The 13,867-nt window shown below is 60.4% G+C and overlaps 5 protein-coding genes across 5 annotated transcripts; 2 read left to right on the plus strand and 3 right to left on the minus strand.

The window, feature by feature from the left end:
- The first annotated feature begins 993 nt into the window (after window positions 1-993).
- Window positions 994-1,654, plus strand: BO70DRAFT_188177 (uncharacterized protein). The gene has a single exon (XM_025538488.1). The coding sequence runs from the start codon at window positions 1,033-1,035 to the stop codon at window positions 1,453-1,455; it is 423 nt and encodes a 140-aa protein (XP_025394419.1). The 5' UTR covers window positions 994-1,032; the 3' UTR covers window positions 1,456-1,654.
- Window positions 1,655-1,690: 36 nt separating this feature from the next.
- BO70DRAFT_302445 (M protein repeat protein) lies at window positions 1,691-6,402 on the minus strand (the record flags this gene model as incomplete). Its single annotated transcript, XM_025539754.1, has 4 exons — window positions 1,691-1,808; window positions 1,861-1,931; window positions 2,008-3,780; window positions 4,357-6,402. 4 exons carry the CDS (start codon window positions 6,400-6,402, stop codon window positions 1,691-1,693), a joined length of 4,008 nt encoding a protein of 1,335 aa, XP_025394420.1.
- Window positions 6,403-7,199: 797 nt separating this feature from the next.
- Window positions 7,200-9,973, minus strand: BO70DRAFT_188193 (uncharacterized protein). Its single transcript, XM_025538489.1, has one exon. It carries the CDS (start codon window positions 9,852-9,854, stop codon window positions 7,524-7,526), a length of 2,331 nt encoding a protein of 776 aa, XP_025394421.1. The 5' UTR covers window positions 9,855-9,973; the 3' UTR covers window positions 7,200-7,523.
- A 119-nt stretch (window positions 9,974-10,092) lies between these two features.
- Window positions 10,093-11,749, plus strand: BO70DRAFT_383361 (phosphotyrosyl phosphatase activator). Its single transcript, XM_025545582.1, has 3 exons — window positions 10,093-10,844; window positions 10,891-11,242; window positions 11,287-11,749. Exons 1-3 carry the CDS (start codon window positions 10,216-10,218, stop codon window positions 11,659-11,661), a joined length of 1,356 nt encoding a protein of 451 aa, XP_025394422.1. The 5' UTR covers window positions 10,093-10,215; the 3' UTR covers window positions 11,662-11,749.
- BO70DRAFT_346564 (Saf4/Yju2 family protein) lies at window positions 11,654-13,130 on the minus strand. The gene is made up of 2 exons (XM_025541550.1): window positions 12,992-13,130; window positions 11,654-12,915 (listed from the first exon to the last, which is right to left on the minus strand). Exons 1-2 carry the CDS (start codon window positions 13,002-13,004, stop codon window positions 11,819-11,821), a joined length of 1,110 nt encoding a protein of 369 aa, XP_025394423.1. The 5' UTR covers window positions 13,005-13,130; the 3' UTR covers window positions 11,654-11,818.
- Window positions 13,131-13,867: the final 737 nt, after the last annotated feature.

Consider the following 13,867-nt stretch of genomic DNA (forward strand, 5'->3'; position numbering starts at 1 on the left):
ACTACAACCACAGCCAGAGCCATTACTATACCAACCCCAACCCCAACCCCAACCATAACCAGAACCAGAACCATAACCACCACAACATACACACCAGACCACACAAACCAAACCACCAACCCTCACCCTCATCCCCACCACCAAACCAAGAACCAAAACCAGCAACCCACCCCCTCCGCCACTGGCTCTCGCTGCGTCTCACCCGTCCATCGAAATCGATCTCCAACCTCGCTGGGCTGTTTTCCAGACCCAGACCCAGACCCAGACCGGGAACTCGTACCCATTCCCACTCCCATTCCCAACTCAAACCTCAAACCCTAATAATAAACCCTCGACCCAAACCCAACCCGAAATCCCAGTTCCGAACCAGATTACACCATCAACTATAACGACAACTACAATTCCCGTGACTGCGACTGGGACTGCGATTGCCACTGGGACTGTCACAGCGACAGCGACAGTCACCCCCCAACTGTTACAATCGCAGAAACAGAGCCAGAGATATTGATAGAAACACAAACAACAACAACAACAGAAACCAAGCCTGAAACAGCCCCAAACCCTTCCCCATACCCAGCCAAATCCAAATCCAAAAACCTCCCCACCAAACCAAGTAAGCGCCGACTTCTCTTCCGCTCCGTCTCCAACCGGAGCATCCTCCATCGGTATCGGTATCGGTATTCGGCTCGGAAGACACATCTCGACGCTGTTCGGGACGGAGAGTCGATATCTACATTTACATCCCCATCCACATGCACATCCACATCCACATCTACATCTACCTCCGAAGAGGAAGAGGAAGATGTCGAGAATGAAACGGAGGATGAGGATGAGGATGAGGACGAACTCACCCGTTCCTACGCGGCATATTGCCAGGCATTCACCTCGGGTTTGACGCATGAGAATTACGAGTTGGAGTACCGCTATACCTCTGCCAATGATGATGACAATAACGAGGACATTGGTAATGGCAATTCCAATGGCAATGGCAATGGCAATTTTAATGGCGATGATCACACGCATCCCAAAAACATGGAAAACAAAAACAAGGAAACAGAAACATATCCCACGCAGAATCTCAAAGGGAAACTCCCCATCCATACACGATTCTATCTCCCGCCGTCAGAGCCAGACCATTACATTGGACAGGCACAGCCCCAGACCCAGAACCAAGACCGATATCAAGAATATGACCCCCCCCGCAGCACCCACAACCTCGAGATCCTACACTGGCTGCGCACATCCACCTTCGACGACGCCTCATCCTCGCCCTCGCACGACCTGTCCGAACAGCTCCCGCGGGTGTCGCCCCCGGCGCGGATCGTGACTCCCGCGCGATACGAGCAGTCCCGACGGGCGGCGAGACTGCGGCAGCGGCGGGAGGACAAACCGGAGCGAGGGCACATCTGGGGCTCCATCCAGGCGTGTTGGGCCAGGATGCGTCGGAAGGACTAGACTAGACAGACAGACAGACATCCACCTCTCTCTACATCACATCTACCTCTACATTCTATCCAGACTGCATCAAGCACATCAACGTCATTCGTGCAACATCACTCGCCCAATGGGATCCCCCCGGAGCGGCACAATAGGCCCCTGCTCAAACAGACTGGGTATCCTGAGCTTCTTATTACATACAGCTAGCCCCATACAAACAAAGGAAATCATCATGCAGGCCGCGCAATCATCCTCACGAGCTGCTCTCATCCACCACCTCCGTCCCGCTGCCCTCCGGCGGCGGCGTCGTCGACTGGCTCGGTGGGTTCGGCGTCGCCCGTCGCGACATCTCGGCCAGTTCGCCTAGGATTCTGACACACTCCAGTCAGCCTGCACCCGATACCACCAGACAGAGACACTCACCGGCGGTGTTCGTCGTACCAGTCGTCGTTCGTCGTCCGGATGTGCTTAAGCTGCTCCTGGATGCTTGCCATCTGCAACGAGCCAATCAGTCAGTCACGGCCGGCAAGGGAACGGACCAGGTTAGAAAAGGTTCATGGGGAATCCCACCGTTCCCTGAATGGATGAGCCAAGGTCCTCACCTTCCGCGGCCGCGGGACCGTCCTCGCCCGCCCACCGGCTGCCCTCCAGCCCGGTCGAGCCCTGGTGACCCGCCTTCAGCGCCGCCAGCTCCGCCTCCAGCTCGCGCACCCGCCGCCGGCTGGTCGCGATCGACGAGTCCACCTCGCCCAGCTGGTTCAGCAGCGACATGTTCTTGTCGATCTGGCTGTTCAGGTCCCGCTCGCCCTGCAGCAGCCGCTCCTCCATCGCCCGGTTCTGCGTCTTGAACTCCTGCAGCTGGCCTGTGATCGTCTCGTGCTGGCTCTTCAGGTAGGACAGCTCATCCTTCGACACCGCCAGCTGCTGCAGCACGTTCCCCAGCTCCGCCTGCGTGCTCTCCGACGCCGCCAGTGACCGCTCCAGCTCCTGCGCCCGGCTCGCCGCCGCCTCGTGCTTCTGCTCCCACTCGTTCTTCTCCGTCAGCACCGTCGACAGGTCCGCGTTGTGCTTGCCCGCGAGCTCCTTCGACTCCGCCGCAACGTGCTCGGCTTCGTTCAGCTTCTGCTCGAGGTCCGCGATGGTGAGCTTCAGGCTCTCCAGGACGGAGGCGTCCTGCGCGGCCGCGTGCGCCTCGGCCAGCTGGGTGTGGACCTCCACCAGGACCGCGTCGTGCGCCTTCTGGAGTTCCGCAATCTTCGTCTGGCTGGCAGACTCGAGGTCCGCCCGCAGGTTGGACAGCTTCTCTTCCTGCAGGGTGAGCAGCTGCTCGATGACCTGGCTGTGCTCGGCATCCGTTTCGGCCGCCCGGGACGTCTGGCTGGCCTGCAGCTCGGCCTGGAACTGGACCTTGGTCTCTTCGTGCTGCCGCTGCAGCTCGGCGATTTCCTGGGCGCGGGTCTCGCTCTGCTGCGCAACCTCCTCGGCGTGGCGCTGCAGGGTGGACCGGAGCTCGGCCTCGAGCGACTCCACCTGCTCCGCGTGCTTCGCCTCCAGGTCGCGGTGGGCGGCCATGGACGCGTCGACCTTGGCCTGGAGATCGCTGAGCGCCTGCTCGTGCGAGCCAGTCGCATTGGTCTTAGCTTTCTCCAGCTCGGCCACCAGCTCGGCGGCGTGCGAGGCCTTGAGGGTTTCGAGGGCCTCGGCGTGCTGCTGCGCCACCACCGCGGCTTCCTTGATCTTCTCCTCGAGCACCTGGCCGGCCGCCGTAGTCTGCTCCTCCAGGGACTTGAGCTGGCTCTCCTGTTCGGCATCCTTGGCCTTGGTCTTGTCCTCGAAGTCGTTCAGGTGCTGCTGCAGCGCCTCCGCCTGCCCTTGCTTGCTTTGGATCTCGTCCTGGAGCGACTTGATCTCGCCCTGTCCCGTCGACAGCTGGGCCTCCAGGGCTCCGACCTTCTCCTTGAGCGACTCAATCTCCTGGATGGCGACGTCTTGGGCCGTGTTGCTGCCGTCTTCCACTGCCTGGCGAGCCTCGGTGAGACCCTGTTCCGTAGCCTCCAGGCGCTGCTGGAGCGCGTGCAGCTCGGCCTGGTGGGCCGCGTCGAGCTCGACGATCAACTCCTCCCGGTCCTCTTCCGCAATGGCTTCCGCTTGTTCGAGTTTCTCGCGGAGCTCCTGCAGTTGCTGGGAGTGGGTGGCACCAGCAGACTCGGCGATCTCTTTAGCAGCAGCAAGCTCCTGCGCGTGAGCAGCCGCAGCCGCGGCAAACGCCTCCTCGTGCTCGGCCCTGATCTTCGAAATAGCGGTTTCATGAGCAGACTCCAGGTCCTTAACCTGCTCGCCAACCTGGTTCTCAGCGGCCGATGCGAGGGCTGCGTCATGCTCAGCAGTGAGCTTGGCGATAGCAGACTCGTGCGCAGCCTGGAGCTCGGTGACCTTTTCGCGGACCTGGCTGTCAACAGCAGCAGAAAGTGCCTCTTCATGAGCAGCCTTGAGTTGAGACAGGAGTTCGTCGTGTTCGGCCTTGAGCTGGGCAATAGCTGTCTCATGGGCGGCCTCAAGATCCTTAACCTTCTCGCCAATCTGGCTCTCGGCGGCGGAGGATAGTGCTTCCTCGTGGGCAGCCTTGAGCTGGACAAGAACCTCTTCGTGTTCAGCCTTGAGCGTCGTAATCACGGTCTCGTGGGCGGTCTCCAGCTCCTTGACCTTCTCTTCAAGCTGGCTCTCTGCGGCCGACGAGAGGGCGACCTCATGCTCAGCAGTGAGCTTGGCAATGGCAGACTCATGCGCCGCCTCGAGCTCCTTGACCTTCTCTACAACTTGGTCAGCGGCAGCGGAAGACAGGGCTTCTTCATGCTCAGCCTTGAGTTGGGCGATCGCGGCGTCATGGGCAGCTTCAAGCTCCTTGACCTTCTCTACAACCTGGCTCTCAGCAGCAGAAGACAGCGCCTCCTCGTGCTCAGCCTTGAGCTGGGCAATGGCGGCCTCGTGCGCAGTCTCGAGCTCCCGAACCGTTTCACCGACCTGGGTCTCAGCAGCGGAAGAAAGCGCGGCTTCATGTTCGGCCTTGAGTTGGGCGATAGAAGCCTCGTGGGCGGCCTCCAGCTCCTTGACCTTCTCGCTCAGCCCGGTGTCGGCCGCCAAGGTGAGCGCCTCGTCGTGCTCCGCCTTGAGTTTGGCGATCACGGCTTCATGCGCGGCCTCCAGCTCCTGGGCCTTTTCGCCGAGTTCCTTTTCAGCGACCGCGGCGAGCGCCTCTTCATGTTCAGCCTTGAGTTGAGCAACCAGAGCCTCGTGAGCGGCCTCGAGTTCCTTGATCTTCTCTCCGAGCTCGTTCTCCGCCACCACGCGGGCCTGCTCCAGCTCCGCCTGTGCCTTGTCGAGTGCCTTCTTCAGCTCGGTGATCTCCGCATCCTTCTCGGCCAGGCGAGCGGTGGTTTCCTCGCTGCTCTGGCTGGTGGCTGAGCCGGCGTCTTCCAGCTGGGCTTCCAGCGACGCAACCTTGTCCTCCAGGGCAAGGATGGCCTGCTTTGCAGCTTCTTCGGCCGCCCGGGTCTCCTGCTGCTTGGACTGGTTCAACCGGTCCATTTCCATGTGCAGATTCTCAACCACCTGGTCCCGGCCGTTCAGCTCCCGATGGAGGACTTCCAGCTGCGAGACGGTCTTTTCCAGATTGGCGCTGGTCTCAGCGAACTGGCTCTTCTGCAACTCCAGTTCCGCCTTCAAGGAGTCTATCTGCTCGGCATAACCAGCAGCCGCAGCTTTTTGCTCCGCCAATTCCTTCTCGTGCGCTTCCAGTTGCGCCTGGTGCGACAGCTTCAGTTCTTCCAGAGCGGCGGCGGTCTCATCATCTCCCTGGGAGGCAGCGGACTTGACCGCCTCTTCCAGGTCCTTGAGAGACTTCTCCTCCAGCTCCCGATGCCGTACCTCAGCCTCCGCCAGCTGGACCTGCAAGGCCTGCAGCTTTTCCTCGTGGCTAGCGGTCAGCTGTTCAATCTCTGCCGCGTGCTGCTCCCGGATCGCCTTCGTTGCCTCGTCGACGTCCTGAGCAGAATCATTCGGGGCGAGGGACAGCTCAGTCAATTTAATGTTGACGGTATCCAGATCCTCCTTCAGCTTCGCCACGGTGGCCTCGCTTTCGGAGAGCTTGGTCTGCAGCGACACCAGCTTCTCGACCTCCTCCTCTGCACCCTTGGGCGTTGCGCTCAGTCTCTTGGAGGCGAGGGTGGTCGCCGGACGGGTAACGGTGGAGGTCGGCCGGGTGGTGGTGCGTGCGGTCGCGGACGAGGAGGTGGTCGGACGAGTAGTCGACGGGGCGGTGGTAGGCTTGGTCAGCGGTCTCACGGTGGAGGCCGTGCTGGGGCGTGCGGTGGAAGTCCGCTTCTCCGCCGTGGTCGAGCCCGCGATGCTGGAACGGCGGTCCAGAGCCGCAGCGGTGGCCTTCACCGGGGCGCGGGTGGCCGGGGTGCCGACCAGCGACATGCGCTTGGCAGCGGTGCTCGAGATGCCGCGCTTCTCGTCGCCGGAGCTGGCCACGGAGCGGTGGGACTTCTCATCGGCGGAGCTGCTGACGGAGGCCCGGGATCGGTGGGAGGGGGTGGTTGTGGTGCCCAGGGGCTTGCGAACGGTGGTGGTGGTCGCGGGACGGGTGGGCGGCTTGTTCAGGGTGGTGCCATTGGTAGTCGAGGTACGCGTCGTAGACGTAGGCTTGGGCGGACCGGTCAAGGAGATGGGCCGCTTGGTGGTGGTCGTACCTGACACGGGGCGCCGGGTGGTGGTGGTGGCCGTCGGGCTCTTCTTGAGGGGGGAGGCTTTGGCGTTCTCCTTGTCCTTGGCCACATCCGGGCTGGTCATGGGCTCCTCGCTGCCGGAGAGAATGCTGGATTCCACGGGAGTGGCGGGGGGCGCCATCTCCACATCGACCTCGGCGGGGGCGATTGGGGTGATGGGATCCTCGGTGGACGCCATTGTGTAGGGGAGGGAGGAGTCGAGGATAGTGGAGGAGGGAGGTGGGAGCACCCGAGGGTTCGGAGTGGTCAGGTCTTAGCGAGGCAGTCGAACTAACGAATTGAGAGCGTCCACGTTAGCTGGATCGGCGAGCAAAAGCAAAGCATGCGAGATCACATAGACGAATGATGCGGTGGACAGCGGGGAGAAAATCGCAGGGACAGCTAAGCAAGCCGCCAACCAGAGGCATGGCATTGCATGAGCGCCCATCCCAAATTGGCGAGGCTCAAGAGTTCCCCGTTGAGGGAGCTGCGACGGATAACCGAGGCGGGCCTCCTTTTTTTTTTTTTTTCCCTCCCAACTCCGGGGACACGGCGATGAGGGGATGGCGGCGCACGCACACACTTGCACGGAGGGGAGAGCACACTCAATGGCAGCAGAGGGGATAGGGGAGGATTGGGTGCAGCTTGGGGGAGGGAGTCAAGCCGGAGGGGGGAGGGGGAGGGGGAGGCAGGGGGGGAAGAGGCACGGTTCAGGGTTCTTGGATTTCCCCGGAGGTGCCGATCAAAACAGCTGGGGTCACTCACCAGGAATGAATGGACAGCGCGCGGGAGGGGGAAAACAACGGAGGGGGGAATTAAAGAGAAGAATTAAAGAATTACAAAGTAGATAGAAGAAGAAGATGAGGAAAGGGGGATATGAAACAATGCGGGGGGGATAAAGGGGGTGAGGATGAGATGAGGAGAGGAAGAGGTGGAGGGAGAAGGAGAAGGAGGAGGAGAAGGAGGAGGAGACAAGAATCAAAGAAGGGGAAGGAGGGGAGAGCCAAAAGGCGGAAGGGCCGGCCAGCAGTCCTGATTCGCCTGAGGCCGCTCTTCCCCGGTCAGGAGGTCACCGTGTTCCCCCAGCACTACAATTCACTAGTCCTGGCACACCGGAGTACTCCCCTGATTATTGATTGCGCTCATTACCAGACAAAAACATTCCCCGGGCCCGTCCCTTCCTGTCCACTGGTTCGCGTCCCCCGAGCCACTCCGATCCATGGTTCCTCCCCAGCCCTCCAGAGTATACCGAAACCAACAACAACAAATCATGGGGATCACAGTTTCACAGTATCACACTTCACCTCTCCCTCCTACTACTTATCGCTGTATCTTCGGTAGCCACCATTCATGCGACGCTAGTTCGTCTCGCGACATCTGGGGCAGGAGCCGGTCATACAGCTGCTCGCTTTCCTCGCGCACCTCCCGCACCTGCCGCCGGCCCAGTCGCTTGCCGTAGTGGCTCCAGATCTGGTAGTATCGATTGGCACCTGTGGGAATGAGTATGGCCATCAGCTGGAGGGTTGGGATTGACCGACCTTGGAACTCCTGCAGCCCTTGGATCAGAGCCTGCATTTGATCATCTGTCCACTCTTGCTCCTCCGTCCACCCTCGCGCGCCCGCCTTCGAGGCAGAACTCGTGGAGCCCCGGGTTGGGGGAGGCGGGGGCTGCGGTCGGTGGGAGTAATAACTGCCGCCCCAGCCATCGTCTGCCAGGGATTTGCGGAGTTTCTTCAGGGGCTGTTGGAGCTTCGAGCTGCTAGCCCCGGAGGCCACATACTTGCCCTGTACCTGTCGGCCCACCCGGACGCACAGCTGGAGCAGGACCTTCATCGTCCGATCCAGGCAGTCATACGCCTCTGGGAAGAGGGAACTGTCCGTCTCGTAGGCCTGGAGGCTGATGAGAATGAGCTCCACCAGCGGCGGTAGGACATGCCTCTCGAAGTCTTTCACTTGTCGTGTCGCCTTCCGGGGCTGGCCCCCTTCCAACCGCTCCCTTCTCGACAGCCGGGCGACCTCATCCAGACAGGCGTCTCCATGCTCCTTGATGGCTTCGAGGCCGGTGCCATAGCTGAGCACGTCGTTATCCGATGGTCCAACCCCATCCTGGAGGCCGCGGCAGATGCTCCGGAGGAGCTCGGCGCAAGAGGAGATCTCGCCCGTGACCTGTCCAAAATCGGCAATGTGGGAGGTAGTAGCCCGGTCTCGCAGCTGGCGCGCAGTCGAGGTGAGCGTCTTCCAGTTTTCCGTCTGGCCGTCGTGTTTCGATGCTTGGAGGAACCACGGGCTCTCGTCCAGCTCGACTTCATGGACGATCTCCTCGGTGGTGTCGGGCGCCGCATCGGAGCCCTGGTGAGAAGGCTGGTAAGCATCCTCGGAGGCTGGGGAGCTGGGCTGGGGGGCTGCACGCTTTCTCCGCCTGGGCTCCGATTCTACTTCATCCGTTGTTGCATGATGTTTGGATTGTGTATGGCGCCTCTTGCGTGTGTGTTTATTTGTAGGGGAGACTTGAGCCACTGCAGCCGTCGAGCTAGGCGGTGCCTCGGCCACAGGGGCGGGAGAGCTAGGGCGGTCTGGTCTTGCTGCAGTGTCACTGAGGGCTCTGGACTGTGTCGAGGGGGGTGCAGTTGGAGTCGCGGAGGTCTCACTGGGCTCGTCTAGCTCTGGTGTAGCCGTGGCCCTAGTCTGGTCATGTTCCGGGGATGTAGTCGTGGGCTGGGTAATCCTTTTCGTAGCTGAAGTCTCCGTAGGCTGAGGCTTACTCGGAGGGGTGGTCGAGGTGGATGCAGGCCCGCTCTCAATCACGACCCAAACCGTGTCCGCAGGGGCAGCGCCATCAGGCGCCGTGGTCTCCGTTGCACTCTGTATCTCCGCAGCGTCGACCCACTCGTCCTCGCCGAGTTCCTCATTGGTTTCAGCGACATCCTGGCCTTGTGAGGTTGTGGACTTCCTGGTAGCCGGCCGCTGGCCAGGAGTGAGCTCGTTATCACTGGAGAAGTCAACGTCTGATCGGAGACCTTCCACGCTGAGAGGGCCTTGGTGACTCTTTCTGGGGGTCCCGGGATCGTCTATATGGGCGTCGGCTTGCTCGTCGGCTTCCTGGTCGGGTTGTTCAACGGCTTCCTGGTCAACTTCCTCATCAGATTGTTCCTCGGACTGTTCCTCCACTTCTTCAACCAAACTTTGCTCGGATTGTTCGTCGGCTTCCTCATCGGCTTCCTCCTCGGATCGTTCACTAGCTTCCTCATCCAATTGCTCATCGGCTCCTTCGTCATATATCTCGTCCGCGGAGGGGGACTTCTCTCCGACACCATACTGAAGCAACGGACTCTTATGGCGGCGCAACCGTGGCAATCTGACACCGGGAGCTCCCGGCTCCGACTCATGGAACCACTGGGAAGGCGCTTCCGTCGGAGGGATTTGCGACGAAATTGGCGATGACGATCGAGTGTCCGGGAAGTCTGCAGTGGGGGAGTGGGAGATTTCTTCAGCGGGGCGAGTCCTCGCAGGGAGGGTGCGTCTGCGGGGATGCGGAGTCGAGAGCTGTTGGGTCTGACTGGGCTGGGTCCGCATGATGCCATTCAAGAAGTCGACGGAGTCGGAGGCATCGCGCTTCTTCCTGCGGGGCGTGGCCAGACGAGACAAGGGCATTTTAGCTGGCCATGGAATTGAGTGCCGGGGATATCAATGGCAGATGGTTGGCGCGAGACATCAGGCAGTCAGCCTGTGACTGGGTCAGCGAGAGAGAGAGAGAGGGAGAGATTGCGAGGGGGAAAGAGAGGAGAAGCCAAACAAAGAACCCGTGATCCGATCGGGAGTCGGCGTCATCGCCGGCCTTATCGATAAGGCCGTCATCGCCCACTTCCTCCCCTCCAATTCAACCCATCCTCCTTCACCAACATTCGCTCTACGACCAGCCACTCGCCACACTCAGGTTCAGCGGTGGAAAATCACAGCCATCCTGACCCCCTATACAACTCTTCATCGGTGTTTCCATCCCGAACCTCCCAACATGGCCACAGACACCCCCTCAGTCCGGATCCTCCCTCCCCTCGACCCCTCCGCGGGGCACGTCTTCATCGAGCCCACCAAACGCATCCACGAGCACAGCGACGTGCCCGAGTTCCTGTGCTCCAAGGCCTACGTGGACATCATGACTTTCCTGCTGCAGCTGAACCGATCCATGTTCCCCGCCAAGCTGTCGGACGGGCGCGTCCAGCCCTGGCCCTTGAACTCCGACGCGGTCGAATACTCGGCCCCCGTTCGCCAGCTGCAGCTGCTGCTCTCCAGGCTGGAGGCCATCCTCGAGGAGGCCCTGCCGGACACGGGCCCCCGTCGCTTTGGCAACATCAGCTTCCGCAGGTGGTACGAGATTGTCGAGAGTCGCGCCTCCAGCCTGCTGGAGGAGTGTCTGTCGCCAGACGTCCTACACAGAAAGTCGTCCGACGAGGGACCAACGGCGGAGGCGGAGCTCAAGGCGTACTTCCTGGGGAGCTGGGGGAGCCCGCAGAGACTGGACTACGGGACGGGGCATGAGCTGAGCTTCCTGGCGTTCTTGGCGGGCATCTGGAAGCTGAGTGGGTTCCCGAAGAGCAGCCCGGGGGTCGAGGAGAGGGCGCTTGTTCTGGGCGTGGTGCAGCCGTGGGTGTGACATACTGTCTGGCGAGATCGACGCTGACTCGGATAGGTACCTCGAGCTCGTGCGCACCATCATCAAGACCTACACCCTGGAGCCGGCGGGCTCCCACGGCGTCTGGGGATTGGACGACCACTCTTTCGTCCCCTACATTTTTGGGTCGGCCCAGTTCGCCCCCGCGCTGTCCGAGTTGGACCGCGTGCCGGAGGAGGGCTCCCTGCCTGATGCGCCGGACCCAAACGGGGTGGCAAAGGCCAACGTCGTGGAGCGGGAACGGCGGGGCAACCTGTACTTCTCTGCCATCGGGTTCATCTACGACGTGAAGAAGGGGCCGTTCTGGGAGCACAGCCCCATGCTCTATGACATTTCGGGCATCCGGACCGGCTGGGCCAAGATCAACAAAGTACGTCAGCCGTCGTTTCTGGTAGTACCGACTAACGGCCGCAGGGCATGATCAAGATGTACAACGCGGAAGTGCTGTCCAAGTTCCCGGTGGTGCAACATTTCCCGTTTGGCTCCCTGTTCAGCTGGGACCGCGACCCTAATGCGGTGCCACCCCCGACAACTGCCCACAGCACCTCGGGGCCCCAGTCTCGACCAACCGACGCACAGGCACCGGGAACCAAAGCCCCTTGGGCAACGTCTCCAGCCGTGCCGTCGCCAGGCGGCACCGCGGCGCCCTGGGCCAGAGGTCCAGCCAGCGGGCCGGCCCTGCCTGACACCTCGCGGTTACCCCCTGGACCGATGGCGCCTACGAGAGCCCCGTGGGGACCGGGGGACATGGACCCCAGGGAGGGGACCAAGGCCCCGTGGGCCAAATGAAGTCCTTTTTGACGCAATCACGCTGTACCTATACTATACCCTTTGCATATCCGTTTGCATCCACGATGCAGAAAAGCATGAGATGGCTTCATTCATGATCCGTAACTCCGCCCAGGGTATCATCGATAACTATACAGGCGCCATAGACCCATGGCCGTCATTCAGAGTCCGTCGCGTAGTCCACCAGTCCAACGGGGCCTGACGTCTTGGTCCCAGCCGGCTCAGCAGACTCATGCACGACATGAGCTGTCTCATCCCCCGCCACAGCATCATCCCTCGTACCACCAGCAGCTTTACCCCCCGAGGCCAAGGCCAGCTTCCGTCTCTTGACGTCCGGGCGCCACTCGCTGCCATCGCTGGCGAGAAACGGATCCACGACCGCGCGCGTATTGCCCGTCAACTCACTACGAAAGACCGCTTTGCGATCAGCCACCAGTTGCGCAGCTTTGGTTCCCTTCCCCTTTCTTCCCCCCGCTGTATCCACACCCGTCTCGAAAAACAACGGCTTCACCCTCGCCCTCCTCCCCCCCTCCCCCACCCCGTGGACCCCCTCTCCAAAATCCACCATCCCCGCCCGGACACGATCACTCTCAATCTCATCAACAACCTCGATCCCCAAACTCATCTTATCCTTCAACGCCTCCCTCTCCGCCTCCTTCGCCTGCAACCCCTTCCTCTCGACCCGAAACGTCCTCCTCAGCCGTCTAGACATCTCATACGGATCCTCCCAATCACGACTCTGCCTGCTCTGCAACTCGAGTATACGATCCCTCTCCGACTCCCCCCGACGCTTATCCTCGACCTTCCCCTCCAGCTTCGCCAACGCATCCTCCTTACCCCCCTGTGCCCCCGTCTTCACAAAAATCTCCCCCGCCCCCTCCGCCCCCTCCGCCCCCTGATCCCCCAAATCCCTCCTCCTCCCCCCCTCATGCACCACATACTCCGTATTCCGCGGATCGGTCCTGATCTCAATCCACCCGCCACACGCGGTATGTTTCATGCGAAAGCTGTACACGGGGGTGGAGTAGTAATTGCCGACTTTCTTTTTCTCGGCGTTGAAGCGCACGCCTTGCCCGATGAGGGTCTCGTGGGGGGTGCAGGTCGTGCACCACACCGCGAAGGGCATTTCGAAGCGCACGATTAAGGACCCTTTGGTGTGCAGGTGGCGGGCCCGCGCGCCCAGGGGGTGTTTTTTGTGCAGCGCGTTCGCGGTGGTCGTGCCTTCGAGGTCCGGGGGGATGTAGCGGCCCATGTCTGGAGGGGAGGATTGTTTAGCAAGAGGGTGGTAGATATTGGGATGGACTGGGAGGGAGGGAGACGGGGTACCTACTGAAGCCTTGCATTCTGGCGGGTGGTCTCCGAGACGGAGTGTGTATGCCGGAGTGGCGAGGATATGTGCGTGCGTGGATGTGATGTAGTGTAGCGTAGCCTAGCGAGCCAGCGCGGCGTTGGGTCGAGTCGAAAGTCCAAACCAAAGAAAGTCGTGGTGGTGCCGATGCCGATGACGACGGGGCTGGCGATGGTTGGAATTTGTGAGGATGACTCAGCCGTGGGTAGTGAATTATGTGCGTGCATAATCCCGGCCTGGTGCCAACGCCGGTCACTGTGCCATACTCTGTGCCCTACCTATCACGATCATTCCAGCTGATTCTTTCAGGTGAAGGGGGCCAATGAAATTTTCTTGGGTGATGCACTCAACTGTGCTTTATTCAATTTCGTCGTCATCCTTTGGAAATTCCCTCCGAGGGGTGGGCAATATATAAACCCTGTTTTCTTCCTCCATCCTCCTCTCTTCTTCTTCTTCTTCTTCTCCTTCTCACATCTCCCATCGCCCATCTACTGTCAATACAGACATTCAGAGTTGGTCTTGAGCATCAAAATGCCTTGGCCTTCTGACATGGTGATGGTTATATATCCATAAATGATTTTGATTATACCATCCCCACCCAAGCCATAGCCCTGGGCATCAAAATATCCTAGACTTACCACCTGGATTACCTTCCATCAAGATATATTTACTTGACCTACCTTCCTTCAAGATGCAATATCCTTGCCCTACTTTCCACTCAGTCATATTATTCCTTCTATACCCCTCATCAGATTCATAAATTGGAGGGACGTCCCTCTGTATCCTCATCAGCTACCGAACTGTGGCATCAACCCCATCAGACTCGGTTACAACAATCGAAAACCCTACATACACCCT

Source organism: Aspergillus heteromorphus (assembly GCF_003184545.1).
Source record: "Aspergillus heteromorphus CBS 117.55 chromosome Unknown BO70scaffold_53, whole genome shotgun sequence".
Classification (NCBI taxonomy): Eukaryota; Fungi; Ascomycota; class Eurotiomycetes; order Eurotiales; family Aspergillaceae; genus Aspergillus; species Aspergillus heteromorphus.

What these genes read in the sequence shown, in the direction of transcription:
- BO70DRAFT_188193 (XM_025538489.1), bottom strand. Translation starts at nt 9,854, where the DNA reads ATGCCCTTGTCTCGTCTGGCCACGCCCCGCAGGAAGAAGCGCGATGCC.
- BO70DRAFT_188177 (XM_025538488.1), top strand. Translation starts at nt 1,033, where the DNA reads ATGGAAAACAAAAACAAGGAAACAGAAACATATCCCACGCAGAATCTC.
- BO70DRAFT_383361 (XM_025545582.1), top strand. Translation starts at nt 10,216, where the DNA reads ATGGCCACAGACACCCCCTCAGTCCGGATCCTCCCTCCCCTCGACCCC. An exon ending in GTTCTGGGCGTGGTGCAGCC is followed by an intron (nt 10,845 to 10,890) that starts GTGGGTGTGACA and finishes TGACTCGGATAG; the next exon opens with GTACCTCGAGCTCGTGCGCA. An exon ending in GCTGGGCCAAGATCAACAAA is followed by an intron (nt 11,243 to 11,286) that starts GTACGTCAGCCG and finishes TAACGGCCGCAG; the next exon opens with GGCATGATCAAGATGTACAA.